Genomic DNA, 24589 nt, shown 5'->3' with positions numbered 1-24589 from the left:
TCAGTGAGTATTATTAAATTATTATTATTTATTTTATTATTAACTTTTTAATGACCGATGGCTCTCCCGAGGCAGCCTGAAGTTCTGACGACCCAAGTCTCAAGGGACGACCTTTGTGAGAGTCGGGGGTGGTGGGACGATCTCTGGAAGAGGCGGGGAGGCCGCCTGCCCCTGACTTTCAGGCCCGTCCAGCTTGGAGACACCCCCACTCCCACCCCTCTTTCAAGAGTGCCTGTGGCAGCTGCTCCGCCTGCCCCCACGGGGCGCCTTCCCAACGTTGGCCCGTCGCGAGGCTCCCATTCGCCCACGGACCCCCCACCCGCGGCTTGCCCGGCGCGGAGGACCCAAATCAGTACCTCGCTCTCCTCGCCCGGGCTCCCGGCTCCCGTAGGCGCCCCAGAGGGAGAAAACTACTTCTGCTCACATGTTAATGTCGGTACGGCAAAAGAGGTGGGGAAGAAAAAACAAAGTGCTGTGGAATAAAAAGATGCCTTTTCCTCCGGTTTTGCTTTGCAGCTCGGGCTTAGCGGGAGAGGATGCGGACCCAACAAGAGCTGGATAAGCGCTTTGGAATCCACAAAGGCTGGTGGTGTCAACGGGCTGCAAAGGGAGTGAAGAATTGAAGCAGTGAGCTGGATAAATCGGGGCCAAAGCACGAACCTCTACAGAGATTTTGGCAAAGCGTGCGCGTGTGAGTGGGTGGACAAAAGGGCTCATTATTCGTGCGGTGGCTTCAGTTCTCCCCTCCCTCTGCGCGCGTGTAGGACGCCGTTCCCGGCCCGCGCCAGCTACCGTCCCCGCGCGTCCGGACGTGCGCCCCGGGTCCCGGGCTCGCGCGGCCACTACAGTCAGGTTTGCTCCGCGCCCAGGAGGTCGGCGAGACGCAGGTGGCCGATCTTCTTCACCTCGCCCAGGGCGGTGCGCAGCTCCTGCTCCGGCGGGCAGTGCAGCCTGCGCGCCAGCTCCCGCGGCACGGCCGCCCTGTCGCTCAGGCGCGCGGCGAGCACGAACGGGAAGCTGAAGCGCGCGCGGTACTGCGCATTGAGCTCCGCCAGCCGGAGCCGCTCTTCGGCGTTCAGGCTCGTCAGGCCCGCGCTTCTCTGCTCCCGCTGCGACTCGGCGGTGAGCGTTCCCCGCTGCAGCTCGCGGCCCGTCAGGTCCGGGTGGCAGCGCAGGATGCCCTCTTGGCCTGCAGGAAAGCACAGACACGCGACGGGAACACGTTACCCCGCGGGCGCGGCGGAGAGGGCGCACGGGGCTGCGGGCCGCCCGAGCCCGGGCGCCTGCACCGCCTGAAGAGGGCTTCGCCAGGGAAGCCGGGTCTTCAGGAGGTGACGAAGGGCAGCAAGGGGTGTCCTGGAAGTGCAGGGGTGCCCACGGCCACCGCCCCTCAAACACGTCCCGAACCTTGCGCCCCTCCGTCCCAGCTTCAGGGGCCTCGGCCTGGACCCAGGGGCGGGGCGGGAAGTGACAAGTTTGTCCTTTGAGACCTTGGGGCAAGAAGAGCGGAGGGGAGAGGCCACTGGGGCTCGGAATTTACGACTTGCTCGGGAGGGAGCAGGGACGCGCGATAAGGAGACCGAGCATTTCGTATCTTTTCAAAGTCCTTTACTCTCAAGGGGGCTTTGATGTCTCAGAGGGCCGGACACGGGGGCCTGAAGACTTCCTGCAAAAGCCACAGAATAGGTTTCGTTCTGTCCCAAAGGAGACGGGCGGGGAGGGTCCAGAGGGATAACATCCATGGGGCTTGGCAAATAAATGTCCAAGATTTTGTGATCCTAAGTGTGAGTTTTGGGCTTCTGGAATCAAGCATCCAAAGAGGCTTACAGATGATTAAGTGTAAAGAAACCCATTTCCAGCCGGAATTCCACAGCCCTTTGAATGAAAGTGACTTTTTTCCTTTTAGGAAAATAACACCCACTCATCACCTACCCTGCCTGAGGCTCCTTCCCCTTCTCCAACTGTAGGTTCCAAAGACACTGCAGACTGCCTTGGAGTTTTCTTGGGAGATAGTTTCTCATAATCTCCTAGACCTAAAATTGGAAATCCCTGGTGATTGACACCTGAGATTTTAAATCCAAATCCAGAGAGTTTCCCTGAGCCCCAGCCAGCCATTTTGCTCTCTCTCTAGAGAGAGAATTCGAATAGTCAAGGCTGGGCAGAATTTCAGATATGGTCAGCAGACGGCCGTAATCTGTACAATGAGGATAATGACATCTAACTTGCAGAGGAGCTGTGAGCATTAGAGACAATTCATTTCCCTAAAACACAGTGCCTGAGTCCTTGGGTGGCTTAGTGGGTTAAGCCTCTGCCTTCAGCTCAGGTCATGATCTCAGGGTCCTGGGATCCAGGCTGCATTGGGTTCTCTGCTCAGTGGGGACCCTGCTTTTCCCCCTCCCCCTGCCTGTCTCTACCCTTACCTGGTGATCTCTCTTTATTTAAATGTGATCTCTCTTTATTTAAATTTAAATGTGATGTCTTTTATTTAAATAAATAAAATCTTTAAAAAACGAAAAAAACCACACACAGTGCCTAATGCTAGCAAACATCCAATAAACAGCCATTATTAGAAGTCGTAGTAAACACTGTTAATGGGACTGTGGTGCAGTTGGGAGTATCCGACTGTGGCCCTGGGATTAGCCATGAGTTCTGTTGGAAAAGAAGATCATTTAAAACTTGCTTTAGTTACGGCATAAACCTCCCAGTACTCAAACCTGGTAGTTTCTGCCCAATTAAACGATGATTGGGATGGCACCACCTAACTCTTAGACAGGGGCCAGGTAGGGATAACTGGGGTGGGGACATCTTTATTTAAGAAAACATTCAGTGAAAGTTCCGATGGGATTAGGTGACCTACCCAAGGTCACTTAGTAGCTCAAATGCCAGGCGGTTTGGGGGCACTGGCTGCCCCTATGAGGCTAAGGGGCGCTTATTTAAACGAAACTCGTGTCGCCAATTCTCCCATCTTTATAACACCACTGTTTTAGACCCCCTCTCAGGAGCCCTATCCCTGGGGCGCTGCAAATGCCAGGTGGTTCTTTTCCATTTCCTGCGTCCAGCCCGGTCCGGGTGGGGCGAAAATGAAGGCGTTAAATTCCCTACCTGCACTCCCGGCCCCAAACGCTGGCCCTGGAGCTTGGCTGTGCCCAGCGGACACCTGCCGCAGAATCTACTCTGCACCCACCCAGCCCTGGGCCCCCGCAAACAGCCGGCTGGGAATGGGGAAACAGAGTCGTGCGTGGCTCTGCAAGTCGACCCTGAGGGCTCCCCCGGGCTCTCCCTCCTTGCATATTCAGGTTTTCAAAGCTGCATGTAGACAGTGGTGACTTGTATGTGTGTGTGTGTGTGTGTGTGTGTGTGTGTGTGTCTTGGGGGCGGGTCTGGCTGAGAGTCAGTATTCTCACCGACTCCCCTTCTCTCAGCTTCCCTTCCCCCCTTATTTCTTATTCTCTAGAGACCTAACTGGAGCTGGGGAGAAGTCGTTAGCTATTGGGTGGCGCCCGCATGGGGGTCCTTCCCCAGTGGACTCCCCTAGCTGACCACAGAGCAGAGAGAGGTAGAGGTGCAGCGGGGCTGGTCCCTCTTTCCTTTTTGCTTTCACACCTCGCTTCTCACTCCCCTGGGTTTGATTCCCCTCTTGAAAATGCCGCCTGGGGTTAATGTTTGCCCAGGATCCAGCCTGTGTTTTACACTGTTTGCAGGGAGGAGTGGGAGAAGAGGAGAGAAGGGAGGCCCAGAAAAGGGCAGAGCAAAGAGAAGAACACACACACACACACACACACACGCACACGCACACGCACACGCACACGCACACGCACACGCACGCACAGAGCTGCAGATAAAGAGAAAAGTACAGGGAGTCCCTCAGAGGATGGCAGCTCAGGAAAAAAGGGAACCTGATCCCATCTAACCAAAGACTCTTCCATTATTGCCCCACACCGCTGACCCCATGAGCATTCTCCCCACCCTCGTTGGGGGGGGCAGCTCAGCAGTGGAGTATCTTGTGCTTCTCAGGACTATGTCAATGCTGCCTAATCTTCAGTCTTTCTTTCTTTTTTTTTTTTAAAAAAAAAGATTTTATTTATTTATTTGACAGAGAGAGATCACAGTAGGAGAGAGGAAGGGAAGAGATCACAGAGAGAGGAAGGGAAGCAGGCCCCCCCCTGAGCAGAGAGCCTGAAGAGGGGCGCCTGGGTGGCTCAGTGGGTTAAAACCTCTGCCTTCGGCTCGGGTCATGGTCCTGGGGTCCTGGGATCGAGCCCCGCATCAGGCTCTCTGCTCAGCGGGGAGCCTGCTTCCTCCTCTCTCTCTGCCTGCCTCTCTGCCTACTTGTGATCTCTGTCTGTCAAACAAATAAACAAAAAAATCTTAAAAAAAAAAAAGAAAATTAAAACCTACCTTTGATTCCCTACTGTCCTCTAGTTTCTTTCTATATCGCTGCTCCTCCTTACAGTGAACTCCTCAAAGGAGTTGTCTACGCAGTGTTCCCCGTTTTCTCACCTCCTATTTCACGTTCATTCTGTTAAGCTTTCAGCCCCGCCCACTAGCGAGTGCACACTCATCAGGGCCACAGATGATGGACATCTTGCCCAAGCCCCATGACCAGTGCCCGGTCTTCTTCCTCAGCCTCTGGAGAGAATGTCACAGGCTCGCTCCTCTTTCCTTAAAAGATTACCAGCGCTGGCCTCCTTTCTTCGCTGGTTCTTACTTTGCCAGATCACTGACACGGGAGTACCCCAGGACTCAGTACTTACCTGTCTTCCCTTCTGTATTTACACTGATGCCCAGATGTTCTCACTGAGTTCTGTATCTTTAAATGTCATCAGTTTTTTTTTGTTGTTGTTGTTTTTTAAGAATTTCATTTCTTTATTTGAGAGAGAGAGAAGGAAAGAGAGGAGAGAATGAGGTAGGGGGAGGGGCAGACAGAGAGAGAAGCAGGCTCCCCGCTAAGCAGGGACCCCACCAGCAGGAATGCCCTCCGTTTTGTTTTGTTTTGTGTGTGTGTGTGTTCTTTAACGACACCCAGATCCAGTCCAGCCTACAGCTTGCCAATGAGTTCCTGTGTTGTAATCCATAAGGACACTCAATATTTTCATTTGGATGATTATTACGCCCCTCAGACACAACAAGCTCCCATTTTCTACCTTGTCTTCTCAATTGTAAAGTTTTCCCCATTGTAGAAAACGACACCACTGCCCATCCAGTTACTCAGATTAAAAATTTAAGTTACCCTTCATTTCTCTTTGTTTTTGATCTGTCTTCCCCCCCCAAATCCATTAAAAAAAAACAAACAAACTATTGAGGGGCGATTGGGTAGTGAAGTCGGTTAAACCTCTGCAGACTCTTGGCTTCAGCTCAGGTCCTGGTCTCAGGGTCCTGAAATACAGCAGCCTCCCTCCCTGGTCAGGCCCCACACTCAGCAGGGAGTCTGCCTGAGACTCCCTCTCCCTTTGCTCCCCCCCCCATTTGCTCTCTCTAAATAAATAAATACACGTTTTTAAAACCTGCAAATCAAACTCTAAAATGTATTCTGAGAACCCAGTCACATCTCTCCATCTCTCCTGCTCCAACCTGAGTCCAAATGAGCATCTCCCCTCACTTTTACCACCTCCTCAGTCCCTGTACCTGACCTCTCTTTCCTTCTATCTCTCCACTTGTCACTATTCTCCCCACACTGTGGGCTTTCTGTGCTCCCGAAATGCCGAAAATTTTAAGTGCCTTTTCTCAGATGGCCTTCTCCTGGATCTTAGACTGCTTCCTTCTCATTTCTCAGTCTTAAACTCAAATGTCACTTCCTAAGAATGACCTCTTTTATTACACATTTTCTTCTAAGAGTTCCTAGAATGTGAAAGTATCTTCCTTATTCATGTTCATCCTGTCCCTCTTTACTAGAATGTAAACTCATTGAAGGCAGGCACTTGTCTTGTTCACTGCTCTGTCCCCCATGCCTGGTACAATTCCTGGGACCCAGTGGGCACCTGACCAACACATCACTCTCAGGAAGGAGTGCTATATGTTTTTTTTGATGGAACACCCTTTAATAGTCTCTTCTAAGTACCTTATGATCTGCATTTCAGGGAATTATGAGTATCTTTCTTATTCATTCAACAACTATGAAATATGTATTAAGTAATAAATTATAGAACGACTGTGCAATTTTGGAATGTCACAAGGAGATACACGATTAACCCTATGTTATGAGAGGGCTTTTTCCCTCTTTGATTTTTAACACAAATCAATACTGAATTGGTTTGTTATTGGCTGTGTGTGTTTGTGTGTGTGTGAGGGTACGTGTGTATGGGTAAGTGTTTCAACCATCTTCCCTTTACTTTTGCCTTGCCCCTTGCCTGGAAATGAGGAACTGTTTGGCTCAGAGTACTTTGCCAGTTGAGCTAGAGCTGAATATTAATCCTGGACTGCCACCTACTGACCAATAATCATCATAGTGCAATGGAAATAGATTGTCAACCTTGGTTTACTCTAGAAACAAGATTTTCATTTCCACTAATGGTAGACGGTTTTCTTTTCTTTTCTTTCTTTCTTTCTTTCTTTCTTTCTTTCTTTCTTTCCTTCCTTCCTTCCTTCCTTCATTCTTTCTTTCTTTCTTTCAGATTTTATTTACTTATTTGACAGAGATCACAAGTAGGCAAGAGGTAGGCGGGGGAAGGGAGGAAGCAGGCCCCCCGCTGAGCAGAGAGCCCGATTCGGAGCTTGATCCCAGGACCCTGAGATCATGACCTAGCTGAAGGCAGAGGCTTAACGCACTGAGTCACCCAGGTGCCCCATAGACAGTTTTCTTAGATCATGTATAAAACAAAGTCTTGACCAAGTAGATTACCATATCCCGAACTTTACTTTAAGGTGTCTTTTAGCTTTCGGATTCAAAGACTATTACACCCATTTGTTCCCAACCATGCAAAGATTAAAGCTAGACTAGTCAGTAAATCCTATTTTATTTGCTTATTTAAACAGCTGAACATAGCATCTGGGACATCGGGCATTAATGTTAATTGAATAAATTACTGAACAAATAGATGTAACCCCTAGAAAATGTTTCTAGCTGTTCCTCCCTGATTCTCTAAAAATGCCACAAAAGCTGTTGGGTTGACTATCAGAGTTCTGAATTCCAGTTCTGCCACTTTCTAGTTGTGTGTTCTTTTGATCAAGTTATTTAATCTCTCTGTGCCTCAGTTTTCATCTGAGTATGGGTATGGGTATAATAATAATACTTGCTTTATAAGATTGTTACAAGGATACAATGAGTTGACAAATGCAAAGTGCTGAGAAAAGTGCCTGAAACACACCAATAGTAAGGGTGAAATGCATTGTAGCTATTGTTATTATTAGTTGCTTATTTAACAACATCAGCAGCAGCAACCTCATCAGTGTGACCACCCATACAGCATTGAAGCTCTGCTCCCACCTGTCTGAGAGAGTGTGGATGCTGGCTTAGGGCTGAGAAGCAGCCCACAGGGAAGTCCCTCCACAGAACAAGGTCTAGTCCAGAAACGAACAACCCTCCAGTTTCCTCTGGGCATTTTGTCCCACTGACTTGCCACTAAAGTCACTCCAGGGAAAATGTGTGGGAACAGCGTAATATCAGGAACCGTCATCTTTAAAAATCATTTCATGATTTCACCTTCTAAATCATTTCATGCATTTAAATCTTTATTAAGTCCCAGTATCCTATTCACTGAATGATGTAAGATTCTGACACTGGCTGGAATACAGAGTTCCTGTTGAGTTAGGAGAAGGATCAAAAACAAGCCTTGGGAGAGAGGGAGTGAATGCCAATCCCCAAATCCCACTTTGCTCGGGATTGTGATTGGATTTAACCTTAACCAGACCTTTTTTTTTTTTTTTTTTTTAAGATTTTATTATTTTTTGACACAGAGAGAGAGACAGAAGCAGGCTTCCTGCAGAGCAGAGAACCTAATGCGGGGTTCGATTCCAGGATCCTGGGATCATGACCTGAGCCGAAGGCAGGTGCTTAACAACTGAGCCACCCAAGCACCCCTTAACCCAGAACCTCTGCTCAAACCTATCAGGGTGCCTGCTGGTGGGAAAGAAGACAGAAATAGGGAAGTTTTAATTTTATTATCTAAGTTTCTGGCACAGCAAACTCTAAATAAATGTCAAGTAACTGGATAAACCAGTGAATACTGGATTTAAATTATCCATGTAATACCTTCCCTCCCCAGCCCCATCACCCAGTCCCATCATCCCTTGTGTTTTAAGACAGATAATGGGATTTTTCTCTTATTTTTACCGTGATAGAAAAAAAATGCTATTCATAAGGCATTCACACCCTTTAAAAATTATTTCCCTCTGGTCTTGAAGGCTTTCGTTTGATCCACATTTTCCTGTCAGACATTTTGAACACGGGTTCTGGTGAACATGGTGAACATGAACATGGGTTCTTGCTCTTTCCAGCTCACTCTGTAGGCTGTGGGCTGACAAGGGGAACCCCTTCCCTCCCCAAGCCAGGGCTGAACATTCCTGTGAGTCATCAGTCACAAGGCTCTGGTGTCCATCAGCCTCATTAATTTCTGAGCCCATGGCAGAGCTGAAAAAGGCCCTGAGAACTGGGTGACTGCCAACAAAGTCCTGATATTTCTGTCAGTTTGATTTTCTAACACCTTCTTCCCCTCTTGCTAAATGTGCTTAAAACAAATTAAAATGAGTTCCTTCCTTGGGAGACATTCATCTGACAATTGGAAACCATCCTGAATGTCAAACTCCGGATGGATAGGCAAGAGTTCTGTTTCTTGGCCTTGTAATGGTGAAGAGAGTGGCCATTTTCCCCCAACCCCTCCACACACAGACCAGATCTCTGTAGAAGGCCCCTCTGTGAAGGCAGCCCTTGCCCCTCATCTCCCTTCGAGCTTTTCTGAAGATACAGGACAGCCCAGTGAGTGGGCTCTAATCCTGGGCCTCTGAATCTTTGTGAGGCCATGTGTCATTCTGAGTCACTTGGGGTTAGACTAAACCTCCACCCCCGCCTCTCCTCACCCTACACCCAGAAGTGTCTTCTTTTCTCTCTCTACCCAGAGGAAGTCAACAATTTCTTTCCCTTTCTCCAGAGGAATTCTTTCAGATTTTTGTCTTTTCCCCTTTACTCCCTCAGGGAGTTGCTGATCTGAATGAGTTTACTTTCCTTGGCAGTCCAGTCCAAACTGGCCCTTTCTGGTAAAAATGTCACCCATCTGCTCTTTCCCCTGGGCTCCTGAGATATTCTGATACTGTGCTGTCTCCTGTCCTGCATACAGGACATTCCCAAAGTGAACACACTTGGCTAAGAGAGGGTGGGCCCTCTGCCTGACCTTTGGCCTCTGAGCGACTATGAGGCCTGAGGAAACAAGTGCCTGTTCCTCTTCCTCTTGACCTCATAGCTTTAATATTTAACAGCTCTTTTACCTGAGCCAACGTATGTCTCTTTTTCTAAAAATTTAATACAATTTTTTAAAAAAACAGACTCTGTGCCCAGTGTGGAGCCCAATAAGGGGCTAGAACTCATGACCCTGAGATCACTACCTGAGCTGAGACCAACATACATCTTTAATTCCACTTTGGCCTAACATCTTGCAAGTGTCCGACTCGCATTGAATAAGCCTGAGGAAAGTAAACCTTACAATAAAAAGTGCTGATCAACATATCAGCGATAAGCAACTAGGCTGAAACATATAAAAATATTTTGAGGGGCGCCTGGGTGGCTCAGTGGGTTAAGCCTCTGCCTTCGGCTCAGGTCATGATCTTGGGGTCCTGAGATCAGCCCTGCATGGGGCTCTCTGCTTAGCAGGGAGCCGGCTTCCCCGCTCCCGCCCTCTGTCTGCCTCGCTGCCTACTTGTGATCCTTCTGTCAAGTAAATAAATAAAATCTTTTTAAAAATTAAAAAAAAGATAAAAATATTTTGATAAGCATATTCGAAATCCTTTTGTGGAGATTCTCAGCGTCTAATGCCGAAGCCTTACCTGACTGCGGAAGGGCGTCAATGAAGGCAAAGAAGTGCTTCTCTAAATCTTCCAAGTTGGAGAACGGGCGCTGGGACCAAACAGCAGCGGCAATCAGAGGACACCTCTCAATGACATTCCCAAACACATCCACAAATTCCCCAAAGTCCATGGAGTTGACCTTCTCAATGTCCATTGCTTGCATTCAGCCCGAGGCCGGAGAACGGCAGCTCCCCTCTCAAAAGCAGGTGACCCTGGCTCTGCTCGCCAGCTTATATTTGCTGAATACGCAAGATTTTTTTTTTTTTTTTTTTTTTTAATGCAACACCAGCGTGGCATGTTTTGAATGCCTCTGGCAGGAGTACATCCACAATCCTTGTGTAATGAGCAAACTGAGGTTAAGGTTCTAATCCGGGGAGTGGAGATCTCTATATGGGAAATGTTTCTCACCAAATTGTTCCCACCAAGCTGGGAGGGACCCTATTTCACTGTGGGCCTTCAAGCCAGAGACCCTTTTGGTGTCATTAACATTTTTTTTTAAAAGATTTTTATTTATTTATTTGACAGACAGAGATCACAAGTAGACAGAGAGGCAGGCAGAGAGAGAGAGAGCGGAGGAAGCAGGCTCTCCGCGGAGCAGACAGCCCGATGTGGGGCTCGATCCCAGGACCCTGGGATCATGACCTGAGCCGAAGGCAGAGGCTTTAACCCACTGAGCCACCCAGGTGCCCCTGTCATTAACATTTTAATGTCAAGGGTATCCCAGGAAGTTTTGTCTGATAACTCAAACACAGGTCACAAGTCCACCTGCCTAATGTGTGATTTCCCATTGGTTGCTGCTAGAGAGGTCAGATGGTGTGTTTTATCTTTTCTCTGTATCTCAGATGCTTAACATGACAGGTACTTCATAAATGCTCATTACACAGGATGTGGCATCTAAGAGATAATGGTGTCCCCTTTACAGTTGTCTCTCAGACACCATGACGTGTTAGTTTCTTCCTGAATATATATACAAACCTATCTGAAATCACCTTGCTTATTGTATTTACTTACTTGCATATCATCTCTCAGCCCCAACTAATTCCATGAGCCTGGAGACGGTGTGTCTTGTTTGCCTCTGTGTCCTGGGTGCCTAGAGCTGTGCCCACGGTAGGGGTGACTTAGTTGACCAAAGGACCACAAAGATTTAATTTCTCACCTATAGCTTTCATGTGTACTCAAAACAAAAGAAACCATGGAAGATAAAGTTAAAAAAAAAAAAAAGAAGGGTCAAAATTTTAAAATAAATTGCTGCTGTTTCCCTTTAGAACAAAAAAATGCAAACATATTTGTAAAAGTCATACTAGCTACATGTTTGCCTCCATCGGAGTCAAAACTCAAGGGTAGAGTGGCCATATTAGCTTTATTTTTTTTTTTTAAAGATTTTATTTATTTATTTGACAGACAGAGATCACACATAGGCAGAGAGGCAGGCAGAGAGAGAGGAAGGGAAGCAGGCTCCCCGCTGAGCAGAGAGCCCTGATGCTGGGCTCCATCCCAGGCCCCTGGGATCATGACCTGAGCGGAAGGCAGAGGCTTTAACCCACTGAGCCACCCAGGCGCCCCCCCACCCCCATATTAGCTTTACTAAGTCAACTACATCGTCCACTGTGGTTTATGACAGGTGGGTGACAATAGTGCCCTTGACCATCTTTCAGATGTCATGGAATTTGTCCTCCTGTTTGTGGACATTGTCTAGCCCAGGTTCCCTCTGACGACCTGACAGAGGGACCAAGAATTCATCTCTTGAAAAGAAGCTGGTAAGGTTTGCTTTTGTAGGAAGTAAATCCAGTGACACGAGACTGCCATTACTGGCTTGTCTTCATAGAAGTTAACAGGGATATATAATGTACCATGTATTTGTGAAAACACAGAGAATCCCCTAGTGTGTACACGGTTTGGGGTATAGAACTCAGTGTGGAGAGCACAGACCCAGGAGAGTTCTGATCCTGCCTCTGTCACTGATCAGACATTTGGCAAGTGATCAAACTTTCTGTTCTTCAGTTTCTTTGTAAAATGGGGATAATGATATATTTACCTTGTGGGATTTGGGGAAAGATTAGTGACTACACAGAAGTACAGAAAACAGCTCCTTTACAGAGCTCTACATGGGCTAACGTTTTCTGTATACAATCTCTCCATTGGACCAACCACAGAATTTTCTCCTTTATCCTTTCTGTCATTAGAGCTTTTTCCTTGTCCATGCGGACTTTGCTGCAGACCCAGCTAATAGCTCAATATCCATTTCTTCCCTTTCTTGAGGACATCCCTGCCCTGAGCCTCGGTTCACTCTAGCATGACCTGTGCAGCATCTGTAATGTCCAAATAAGACTGTGGAGAGATAAGACTGAGGGGGAATCTGGCTGGATCCCCATGACTGGTCTGTCCAGGCTCTCCAGCCTTATTACCACCCTCATTCCTGGAATCTGGGAAAAGAAGGTAGGCCAGAAGCCAAGAAAGAAGACCATCCTGGGTCCACGGCTCTTTGTCCCCCACCCCTCAGGCCTGACCCCTTACAATTTCCTGCTCTTATCTCTGCACACTGAGGGTCTCCACCAGCAAAGGAGCTCCTGCCTGGGGCTGGGAGCCTGGGGGTTCTCAGTTCCTCTGAGAACAGCAGGAGATAGACATCTGAATTTGCAAGTAGAAACTCCTTCCTGTCATGGCAATGCTGATACACAAGGATGGGAAGGACCTCCCTGCTGATATTGCTACCTTTCTGGCACAGAATAGACACTGAAACTTCTATTTTGCTCTATCTATTGTATAATAATGAAACTCCAAATTACCTACTAACATTCGAACTGCGAGACACAAAAAAGTTAAGGAATTAAATAATTGCAGACATAAAAACCTATGGACAAAAAAAAAAAAAAAAAACAAACAAATTACTAATGTGGAACTCAGCAGCTCATGCTGCTGGGCTTAACTCAGCACTCTGGGCTTCACCTCTGTTGACCCTCACCGATCAAATCAATCGAAGAAATGGCAAGTGGTCAGAAGGTAAGGCAATTTGTAGCTGAGCAAAAAGCCAATATATTGAACAGTACACCATACAGAGGGGGATTGTGTGGTATACAAATTATATATCAATAAAGCTTTTTTAAAAAAGTACAATGAGGGGGACCTAGGTGGCTCAGTGGTTAAGCATCTACCTTAGGTTCAGGTCATGATCCCAGGGTCCTGGGATTGTGCCCACATCTGGCTCCCTGCTCAGCAGGGAGCCTGCTTCTCCCTCTGCCACTCCCCCTGCTTGTGTTCCCTCTCTTGGTGTCTCTCTCTCTGTCAAATAAATGAAATCTTTTTTTTTTTTTTTAATTTGACAGAGATCACAAGTAGGCAGAGAGGCAGGCAGAGAAAGGAGGAAGCAGGCTCCCTGCTGAGAAGAGAGCCCGATGTAGGGCTCTATCCAAGACTCCGAGATCATGACCTGAGCAGAGGCTTAACCCACTGAGCCACCCAGGCGCCCTGAAATCTTTTTTTTTTTTTTTTTAAGTGAAATGATATAAACATGTAGCCTCATAATTTGTTTGATCCTACCAGATAAGATTCTTACATTCTGGTTGCTGAATATATTATATTTGATTCTATTATAATTTTTCTCTTAAGACGCTTTTAGCTGAACATGGAGAATTATTTTTTTCTTTAAGTAAGCTTCATGCCCAGTGTGGAGCCCAATGAGGAGCCTGAACTAATGACCCTGAGATCAAGACCTGGACACTTACCCGACTGAGCCACGCAGGCACCCCAACACAGAGAAAATAGTTAACCACAAATTTTTGTTTCATGTTTTTTTGGTTGTAACACTCACACATCCATTCCCTTTAACTGGCAGCCCTTAACTTTTCATTTATGGAGCTTAAACGGGAGCGTTTTCCCAATGAAATGCCAGAAAGACAGACTGCTTTTCTTCATATTATGTATTTTTAATTTGAGGCAAATTGGGAGTCAGAACTCATAATCTTGCTGTTACCAGACCACGTTCATTAGCTGAGGACTGAGGCAAAGCAAGAAGCACTGGCAGGAGCCCAGACCTTGGGTGTGGCTGTGAAGAGGCGGAGGGTGTGGTGCTAGGCCAGGCCAGAGCTTAGTACCTGCTTTGTGTGGCTAAGTTGGTGACAATCTTCCTAAACCTTGATTTCACCGGTTGCTAAACTGCCACAGCACATCCTTCTACCTCCCGTCTTGTTCAATGAAATACACATGTGAAGCCTTCAGCGAGTCACTGGAATACAGTCTATTATCAACAAATGTTCATATAAAGCCAGGTGCAAAATGACCAATACTGGATGGTTCTACTCCTATGAGGTACCTAGAGGAGTCAAATTCAGAGACGCAGAAAGTAGAGGGGCGCCTGGGTGGCTCAGTCGGTTAAGCATCTGCCTTCAGCTCAGCTCATGATCCCGGGGTCCTGCTTGTCCCTTGTCCTCTGCCCCTCCCTCAGCTTACACATGTGCACTCTCTCAGTCTCTCTTTCTAAAATAAATAAATACTTTTTTTTTTTTAAGAAGCTTTTTAAAATAACTTTTTAAAAGTGATTGTCAGGGGCTGGAGGTAGATGGAAAAGAGAGTTATTGTTTAATGGGGACAGAGTTTCAGTTTGTAAAGACAAAAAATTTCCACCAGAGCTGGATAGCGGTGATGGTCATATAACACTGTGAATGTACTTAATGACATCGAGCCCTACACTTAAAAATGATTAAGATGGTAAATTGTACATGTACATGTATGTAGGTTATATATATTTTACCACAAAAAACTCATCAAGCCTTTTCTGATTAAGTAAGATAATTTGGAATTTAAGTACATGGTAGGCTCCGAGGAACTAAAAAGATGTGCTGTTTTTATTTTTACTTTATTTATTATTAGTATTTTTTAAGGAAGCACACAGAGTTCTGTCTTTTCTTTTTCTTATTTTAAAAAGATTTTTATTTATTTGACAGAGAGAGAGAGACAGTGAGAGAGGGAACACAAGCAGGGGGAGTGGAAGAGGGAGAAGCAGGTTTCCTGCAGAGCAAGGAGCCAGATGCAGGGCTCGATTCCAGGATCCTGGAATCATGACCTGAGCCGAAGGCAGATGCTTAATGGACTGAGCCACCCAGGTCGTCCAGTGTGGTGTTTTTAGGTGATAATTCCCCCTCACCCTTTTTTTCTGCTGCTTAGAGTCATGATAGCATAGACAGAAGCAAATTTGAACGCTGATAGGTAATTTAACAGAAATGACAGTGGGAGTGGCAAAGGGGTTCGGATAATCATGTCACTGGGAAAGTGAAGAGCTGAGGAAAGAGAAGGAAGATCAGGAAGAAACACAAGTGGCAAAGGTGGATGAAGGAGGGACAGAAGGTGGATAATCGAAGGGCTGGAACTTTGATAAGAGGTCACCCAGGACATCTTCCTGCTGCAGGCCAAACACCCCTGGCTGTTTTCCTTACTCCAAAAGATCTCTGAGAAAAAGACTTGGTTTTCAACTGGAAGCCAGTCCAGGCTCAGGCAACACTATGCATAGAAAGTGTTCCAAAAAGAATAAGCTCCAAAGTCAGTCCCCTGTGCTGGTAAACGTGCTGTGCAGAATCTAGTGGTAAAAACTGAGTTCCATAAAGAAACTGACAGACTGCTCTGTTAATGTGGGAAATGTGAAAATAATGTGCGAAATGTGAAAATAATGTGTGTAAAATGCGCAATAGTTATCATAGTCAAGAAATAACCAGGTACTGAATAAATGAATTTTAAGTGATCTGTGTAGAGGATTGTTCTTCCTTCTAATTAATAGACTGGCCTTTTCTTTATTCTGCTTGTTAAAATTTGTCTTTCCAGAGGCAGGGTGAGGGAATGAAGTCCAGCCCCCTGCTTGGGATTAATTAAAAACACAGTAGTCCTAGGGCGCCACCTACTGGTCAGATGGAAGGGACTGCACGCAGTAGCAAGAACACATCTCTAAAATCAGTGCTTGTAAGTTGTGTTTTTCCACGTGGTAACAATGTGTGGTTTGGGGCGCCGGAATGGCTTAGTCAGATTACTTAAATAAATAAAACTTAAAAGAAATTTAAAAAATTAATATTTAGTTTTTATGTAATCTCTACACTCAACGTGGGCCTTGAACTCACAACCCCATGGTCAAGAGTCGCTAGTGCTTCTGACTGAGCCAACCAGGAGACCCCAAAATAAAATCTTTAAAAAAAAAATGTGTAGTTAAGTCAGAGATACAACTTGACCTACATTAATACCGGATCTGTGATAAGAGCTGGGTTTAGTAGAGTCTAATTCTGTTTTCCCCAATACAGTTTTTTTAAATGCCTCCCTTCCTCAGAGAATGTTGCCTTTTAAATATCATATTATCATTTTTGATATTTAAATATCATATTATCATTCGGCTCCGGTGGTGGTCCCAGAGTCATCAGGCTCTCTGCTCCGCAGGGAGCCTGCTTCCCCTTCTCTCTCTCTGCCTGCCTCTCTGCCTACTTGTGATCTCTGTCAAATAAATAAATAAAAGCTTTAAAAACAAACAAACAAACAAATAAATAAATGTCATATTTGGGTGAGTTGGGGGAAGTTGCGGGGAAACTGGAGGGGGAGACCAGCCATGAGAGACTGTGGACTCTGAGAAACAAACTGAGGGTTTGGAAGGGAAGGGGGCGAGGAATTGGGTGAGCCTGGTGGTGGCTATTATGGAGGGCATGTATTTTTTTTATTAAAGATTTTATCTATTTATTTGACAGACAGAGATCACAAGTAGGCAGAGAGGCAGACAGAGAGAGAAAAGGAAGCACGCTCTCCGCTAAGCAGAGAGCCTGATGAGGGGCTAGATCCCAGGACCCTGGGATCATGACCTGAGCTGAAGGTAGAGGCTATAACCCACTGAGCCACCCAGGTACCCATGGAGGGCACGTATTGCTTGGAGCACTGGGTGTGGTGCATAAACAAAGGATGCTGGAACACTGAAAATAAATAAAGTAAAATAAAATGGAAAAAAAATAAATATAATATTTGGTATTTACAAAAGTTATATTACAAAGTAAGATAATATCACTGAACACCATGAACCCATTATCTCACCTAACCCAAAAAAGCCTCAAATATCATCAATGTGAAAATGAATGAATAGTGGTAATTTTATAGTCACATCACACATCAATGAAATGAAAGAGTTTGAGATCCATAGAACACCACGAGTGAATCTTAGAAAGCATGATGTTGATATCTTTTTTTTTTTATTTTTAAAGAAAGCAGGAACTGGAAGTCTATATAGAGTATGGTGCCATTTTTATGAAGCTCATCAACAAGAGAATATTCATTTTCAAGGAAATCAAAATTTTGGTGCCGTAGATACTACAACAGCAAGGGGTGCGTTGCGTTGGTGATTCCATGTATAAATGTATTTATTTGGTTCCATCTGCAGTGAATTCATGTTCAGAATATATGTGCGTCTGACATAAAATGTGCTTCTCTTTTCCTCCCTATGATCACCCACAGTTTTGGCCAAGCTGTTGAAGAGGGCTTACTCAATGCTTGTGACTCTACTTCCTCAGATCCTGTCAACATAATGGAATCAAGTACAAATGAAGATAAATTATTTGAAAGTTGAAAGGAGATCACTGTACAACCAAAACAGAGAGGACTTTCTAGAAAAGGCCAAGCAGATGAAATCCTCAGTTTGGCAGAGGAGACTGTATATCGGTTCAGGTGTGTGTGCCAAGGGTCTTGGCTGTGAGCTCTGGAGACAGATTTGGGCTCCTGGGGCAAGGGGATTTACAGAAAGGACACTGGGTAGCTCACAGGCCTAACAGGAAGGCCAGAGACCAAGGCTTGTGCAAGAAGAGGGACCAAAGCAGCTCAAGGGATCTAGGAAGTGGGAACTGCTTGTCACTTTTGTCGGAGACCGGTAGTGTGAGAATAATGAGTTCTAACTCCCTTTTTGATCCTTGCCTGAATCCAGTCCAGATGCAAAGTTCCAGAATAAGAGAGGAGGTTTATGAGCTGAGCTTCAGTCAAAGACCCTCCTTGGCTAGAAGACCACTTATGCAAGTCCCACTCTACTGCATGCCATCGGGAGAAGTCATGCCCCCAACCACAGAGCTGTTATCAAAAGAAATGGGAATTGATACTGGATGGCCAAAGAAACACATGATCATTATCACTTTTAAGATAATACAACAAAAACTTAAAAATAGAATTACCAGTTGATCCAGCAATCCCACTTCTCTATAAAAGCATATGAAAATATACCAAAAAAGTTGAAAGCAGGGTCCCAAGAGGTACTGGCACCTCTGTGTTCATAACAACAGTATTCACAATAGGCAAGAGGTGGGAGCAAACTGAATGCCCATCAGTGGATAAATGAATAAATAAGATATACACACGTACTGTGAAATAGTTATCAGCATTAAAAAGAAAGAGAATATGCACATACTTCAACATGGATGAAACTTGAGGCCAGGACACTCAGTGAAATAAGTCACTCAAAGAAGACACATATGGTATAATTCCACTTATATGAAGTAGTCAAATGCAGAAAAACAGAAAGTAGAATGATGGTTACTAGGGCTTGGGGGGGTTGGAAAAAGGGGAATTATTGCACAACGGGGGCCAAAGTTCCAGATGTAAGAGACAAGAAAATTCTGGAGATGGGCTGCAGAACAATGTGAAGATACTTACCATTGCTGAACTATACACTTAAAAATGGTTAAGACGATACGTGTTGGGTTTTTTTTTTTTTTTTTTACCACAATTATAAATAAATGGATAAACAAATACAATAGATAAAATACTGGTAGGACCCAGGAGTAACTACATGGTAAGTGTTAAGAGGGGCTTGGAGACCACAGGTTACTAAATTAAGCTCCAAGTTCTCCAGAAATACATGGTATCATATTAGTACCTACTTCATAAGGCAGCTAGGAAAATTACAGAAGGTAAAACATATATCAGTCTTAGCACCATGCTTGGCTCGCCACAAGTGGTACACAGACATGTATAGTTGGGAAAATATCAATACATGGTCAAGAACAAAAATACGTTTGGCCATAGTGCTAGTATAATTCCATTTATATAAAAAACAGAGTTTGGCAGGGGTGCGTGTTTGTGTAAATACCTGTAACATCAAGTATATTTAAGCAAGAAGATGGAAGAATTATACCTGATACTTGAACAGCATTTCCTCTGACGAAGCAACCTGGGATTTGGGCTGGGTGCATAAAGGGTAAATTTCACTTATTACTATAAGAAAAAATACAAAATTCTTTGAATTTTTAACATCAAGCATATTTTATGCTTTAACCTGAATAGGCAAAAAATAATTGAATACACATATGGTGCGCGTCCTGACTGTACACACAAATAGGAATTAGGCATACAACTTGGAATAAATCGTATCTACTTTCAACCTTCTAAAAATCCAAGTGAAAAGACATAATCCTTAAGATCAGAGAACCAGGGTCAGCTGAGTTCAAAATCAGAGGGAGACATGGCTATAGAATGGAGAGATGAAACACCGTAGGCTATAAGGAAGGAGGAAGGGGGCCAACTGCCAAGGAATTCCAGCAGCCTCTAGAAGTTGGTGAGGAACAGAGTCTCCGCTAGAGCCTCCAGAAAGGAAGGCAACGTGGATGACTCCTTGATTTTAGCCCAGAAGGACATTGCTGAACTGACTATAGAACTCTAAGATATGCTTTTGTTGCTTAAAAAAAAAAAAAATCCAGGTGAAAATAAGGAATGTTTGGGGCGCCTGGGTGGCTTAATTGGTTAAGCGCCTAACTTCTGCTTAGGTGGCGCGATCTCCGTCCTGGGATCAGCGGGGAGCCTGTTTCTCGCTCGCCCTCTGCCCCTCCCCCTGCTCGGGCGTGAGTGTGCGCGCGCGCAGACACGCTCTCTTCCTCTCTCGGTCTCTGAAAGAAGAAAAGAAAACAAAAGAAAAAAGAATAGAATAGGTGAGGAGAGGAGAGGGAAGGGAAGGGAAAGAAAGGGAAGGGGGGAAGGGGGTAGGGAAGGGAAGGGACAGGGAAAAGAGGAGAGGAGGGGCGGGAAGAGAAGGAAGGGAAGGAAACGGAAGGAAAGTTTATGTTAAGAGCCAGTTGGGGGGCGCCTGGGGGGCTCAGTGGGTTAAAGCCTCTGCCTTCGGCTCAGGTCATGATCCCAGGGTCCTCGTATCGAGTCCCGCATCGGGCTCTCTGCTCAGCAGGGAGTCTGCTTCCTCCTCTCTCTCTGCCTGCCTCCCTGCCTATTTGTGATCTCTATCAAATAAATAAACAAAATCTTAAAAAAAAAAAAAAAGAGCCAGTTGGATGATATGGACAAGGAGCCTATAGATTTCAACGGAGGAAGCCAGCACCCACGACTGGTGGAGGTGAGAAAGATCTGAATTATAAGACAGAGCTCAAGTCTGGCCACGAAGCAGGGGTTTACTTGAATAGGAAGAAGCATCCCAGGATGGTGGCAGGTGAAGAAAAGAAACACAGGAGATGGGAATGCCCAAGACATTCCCACTGAACACGAGCAGATGGTTTGGGCGACAGAGAGTTATGTAACCTGACACAGAAATGCAGGGGAGCCCAGCTGTGGTGGGCGTGTAGGCTGGCCAAGAAAATCCGGCTTTAGCTGATAGACACTGGGAGCCACGGGACGTGCTCCTGCCGGAAGTGGCAGGTGCACAGGAATACTTTAGGAAGACAGATCTTTCTGTGGCCAGAGAAAACACTGGATGGCCCAGAGCTTGGGAGAAGGGGTGACGTGAAGAACGGATTTGTGTAATCTAGTTTTTGTGGTCTCGTCTAAAGTAAAAGATTAAAACCAGAGAGGGAAGTGCAAATGACAGATTAGGGTACATTTATGGACGAGGTACTCTCTTTCTGTAATATAGCTTGTCTTCAGCTTGCGATGGGGTTATGTCCCAGTAAACCCCCAGTAAGCTGAAAATATAAGCTGAAATACATTTAATACTCCAACCCAGCAAACCTCACAGTTTAGCCTAGCCCACCTCAAATGTGCTCAGAATACTGATGTCAGCCTCGCGTTGGGCAAGATCATCTAACACAAAGCCTATTGTATAATAAAGTATTGAATATCTCATGTAATGTATTGAATACTGTGTTGAAAGTGAGAAACAGAACGGTTGAATGGGTATACAATGGCTGTCAGTGTTTTGATTTTTCACCCTGGGATCCCATAGTGGACTGGGGGCTGCCACTGCCCAGCACTGTGATAGACATTGAACTGCATATCGCTAGCTCCGGAAATTCAAAATTCAAAGAATGGTTTGTACAGAATGTGTATCCCTTTTGCACCACCGTAAAGTCAAAAAATTTTAAGTTGAGCCGCCCTTAGTTGGAGACCATCTGTGTGTCTATTATAACATACATATATTATATATGTAGTCCATCTAATCCTTATCAGAACCATGTAAGATAGATGTCATCCATTATTATTTCGTCTTCCAGAAGAGGAAGCCGAGACCCAATCAAGTTCAGTTACTTGCCCAAGGTTGCCCAGTGTTGCTCAACTAAGCAGCATTGGAAGGAGAATTTCAGCCCAGGCAGACTGGCTTCAAGGTTCTTATCTTAACCACGCCCCAGAAGGGAAGACAAGAAGAGGCAGACCTTGGGGAGGTGGGTTGGTTAAGACCTGGGTGGTTCAGTTGGCTAAGCAACTGCTTTCTGCTCAGGTCATGATCCTGGAGTCCCAGGACCGCATCCCACATCAGGCAGTACTTTCTCCCTCTGACACTCCCCCTTCTCATGCTCATTTTCTCTCTCAAACAAATAAATAAAATCTTAAAAAAGAAAAAAAGGAGAACATCACCACACATACCCTTCACCGAGAACCACACCTGGAAAATAAGGATGAGGGCAAGTTCAGCTTTATAAGCCTGTGGGAGGGAAGAAGCTAAGCTGAATTCGAAGGACGAGAGAGGCTGAATCCACAGAGCGCCGCAGAGAAGCCAGCAGACCTCAGTGTTTCTGCCCTAGTCGGGGCAGGAGTCACGCGTCCTCTTAAGAATCTGATGGAGGGCTAGAGCGTCTCAGTAGGGAAAAAAATACACATGCACAAACAAATCGTTGCACATAATTTCATTAGGTTCCTGCCCTCCTGTTAAGTCTTGCCCTAAATGGGACATGTGAACAATTCAATGACAAACATTTCTAGAGAAGAGATTTTATTTCCATTCATAAAATATATCACTAAATAGCTGAAAAAAGTTACATATTATTTTAAAACATAGATTTAAAAAATCATATCAGCTTCTCCTTAGCAAAATGCTTTTGTGTTATCTATTTACAAGAACGTACTGTACCTCAGGTACACGATTTTCACTCAAGCCAGCCCAAGAAGGCCTTTGGATCTGGATAGATACTCCAGGAAAAGTACTTATCAGCTCTTCCCGCCTTGTGCAAAGGATGATTTGTTTTTACAAAAGTCCCTTTGAAAACAAGAGTAAATACAGAGAGCTTCTAGAGAAAAGCCCAGCAAAGCAGCAGTTGAGATCATGCTTTCTTTTGGTGATGAAATTAATCCTGTTTTGGTAATCTATAGCCTGTTTAAGGAGGGGGTCAGAGGGAGGAAGGCCTTAAGACTCAACTGTTTCTCTAAGAATCTTCATCATGAGCCTGTGGAGGCAGGAGCCCCGAGTCCACCTCTCTGCTGTAAGGTCGCCTGTTTTGGTAGACAGAAGAACGGTCTGAAACGTGGCCCTCCATGTTCTGATACATCTGAAGGTGAGGGAGAAGACAGAACACTGATTACCATCCAAGGAAGACGGACATGTCAAGGGCCTATGTTGCAGATTACTTGCTATTATGATACAGAAGTCTTAGAGGACAATCTTAGAGGATGTTAATTGACAAACCAAAATCAGTTTACTAATGGAGAAATCAAGTCACCATCAAATAGCTAATTCCAGTATCATTTCTGCTCTTGCATTTAAAGTCCCAATCTAGAGGGCGCCTGGGTGGCTCAGTGGGTTAAGCCGCTGCCTTCGGTTCAGGTCATGATCTCAGGGTCCTGGGATCGAGTCCCGCATCGGGCTCTCTGCTCAGCAGGGAGCCTGCTTCCCTCTCTCTCTCTCTGCCTGCCTCTCCATCTACTTGTGATTTCTCTCGTCAAATAAATAAATAAAATCTTTAAAAAAAAAAAAATAAAGTCCCAATCTAGAAATCCAAAAGCTGAGCAGTAAAACCATAAAAAAGGGACTCCTGGGTGGCTCAATTGGTAAGCGTCTGCCTTCGGCTCAGTCATGATCCCAGGGTCCTGGGAGCGAGCGTTGAGCTTCCTGCTTAGTGGGAAGCCTACTTTTCCCTCTCTCACTCTCCCTGCTTGTATTCCTCTTTTGCTGTCTCTGTCAAATAAATAAATAAAATCTTTAAAAAGCCAAATAAACCCATATAAGAGAAAGGCCACTAAAAATGATCTGTTCATTATGCAACTAATACAGGTGATTCTTGACTTTCACTTGGGAGGTCAGTGACTTTAAAATGTTTTTCCAAAATGAAAACAGCTCTACTTTCTGTCTGACTTTAAAGTTAACACACATTCATATAGACACCTTAAGCAATATAGGAAGATATATAGAAAAAAGCCTAAAATTGTCAGAGATAGCCCCCATGACAGATGGTTTGCTGTGTATACGCAATTTTGTGTTGGTAGGCTCAGAGTGTAGACCTTGTTTCAGAACCTTATTTTGAATTTCTAAGACGTTGTTTGCAGGTTACACATTACACATTTTCATATTTACTAAATATGAGCACATTCATGTTTTTAATAGTAGCCTAGCATTCCATAGTATGGATGAACCATAATTGACTTTTTGATGGACTGTTTGTATAACATCGACTGAGAAGTGCACACTGGCCCTGTCTGTCTCCAGGGTGAATGAGGGCAGTGGAATTGCCAGGTCAAGGGGGATGCACATTGAATGGCAACGTACCTCAACAGGCTGCCCGGCAGAAACAGTTACTTATTTCCACTCCTCTCCGCTGTGTCGGGGAACAATGCTGCTTTCTCCCAAGCCCTACAGCAGGGCTGTTAACTATCGCCCACGGCTCTAGCCCTTTGTCCAGGGAAGGTCTGATCCCCTGGCCTGCGTGTTTCATGATAAGCAAATCTGAACATCTTTTTCTAGATTCAATGAACATTTGCACTTCATTGGGAATTGTCTGCTTCTCTCCTTTGCCCTTTTACGTTGGGTCATCCAGGTTTTTCTTATTACTTATGAGAACTCTGTGATGTAGGGATCCTGGATTCTTATGTGAGTTGGACAGACTCCCTCCCTCTCCCTGGCCATCACTACTGTGTATTTGTTTGTGTTAGTTCACTTGGCAGTTATCGTGTTCACTGAACGGACCATCTCCTCCTCTTATTTTTTCTTTCTGGAAAACAAATGGACAAAAATCTCCTTTTAAACCTGGTCTTCACCATAACAGTCTGCCTCTATCCTTAAGGATGAACAGTAATGATACGTTGTTTTTGTAGAGCGGGCCTAGCAGTTGGTTATGACCTGTTGAACCAAATGTTCACATCCAGCACTGAATTTTGACCATCTAAGGAAAGCTGGGACAGAAATACCAGTAACACTTCAAACCCAACAGCTCCACACCTGAATCCATTATCTCTG

At 45.3% G+C, this 24589-nt stretch overlaps 2 protein-coding genes across 3 annotated transcripts in view; both read right to left on the bottom strand.

Annotated features, from left to right (window-relative positions):
• Positions 1-8: 8 nt before the first annotated feature.
• URAD (ureidoimidazoline (2-oxo-4-hydroxy-4-carboxy-5-) decarboxylase) lies at positions 9-10225 on the bottom strand. Its single transcript, XM_059144590.1, has 2 exons — positions 9973-10225; positions 9-1189 (listed from the first exon to the last, which is right to left on the bottom strand). Exons 1-2 carry the CDS (start codon positions 10154-10156, stop codon positions 849-851), a joined length of 525 nt encoding a protein of 174 aa, XP_059000573.1. The 5' UTR covers positions 10157-10225; the 3' UTR covers positions 9-848.
• An 11893-nt stretch (positions 10226-22118) lies between these two features.
• The window catches only part of FLT3 (fms related receptor tyrosine kinase 3), a 75340-nt gene continuing 72869 nt past the window's right edge, over positions 22119-24589 (bottom strand). For both annotated transcript variants that reach the window (XM_059144302.1, XM_059144303.1), the window contains one exon: positions 22119-22688. In XM_059144302.1, coding sequence (XP_059000285.1) covers positions 22566-22688 — 123 coding nt within the window. In that variant the 3' untranslated portion in view covers positions 22119-22565. The remainder of the gene's footprint in view (positions 22689-24589) is intronic.

The sequence above is a fragment of the Mustela lutreola genome, chromosome 13 (genome assembly GCF_030435805.1).
Source record: "Mustela lutreola isolate mMusLut2 chromosome 13, mMusLut2.pri, whole genome shotgun sequence".
Taxonomy (NCBI): Eukaryota; Metazoa; Chordata; class Mammalia; order Carnivora; family Mustelidae; genus Mustela; species Mustela lutreola.
Note: the sequence above shows the minus strand (reverse complement) of the source record. Positions and strands in the feature narration are given on the sequence as shown.

Coding starts and splice junctions, on each gene's coding strand:
- URAD (XM_059144590.1), bottom strand. CDS start 10,156: ATGCAAGCAATGGACATTGAGAAGGTCAACTCCATGGACTTTGGGGAA. Junction 1,190..9,972: donor TGACGCCCTTCCGCAGTCAG/GTAAGGCTTCGG, acceptor GCTTTCCTGCAG/GCCAAGAGGGCATCCTGCGC.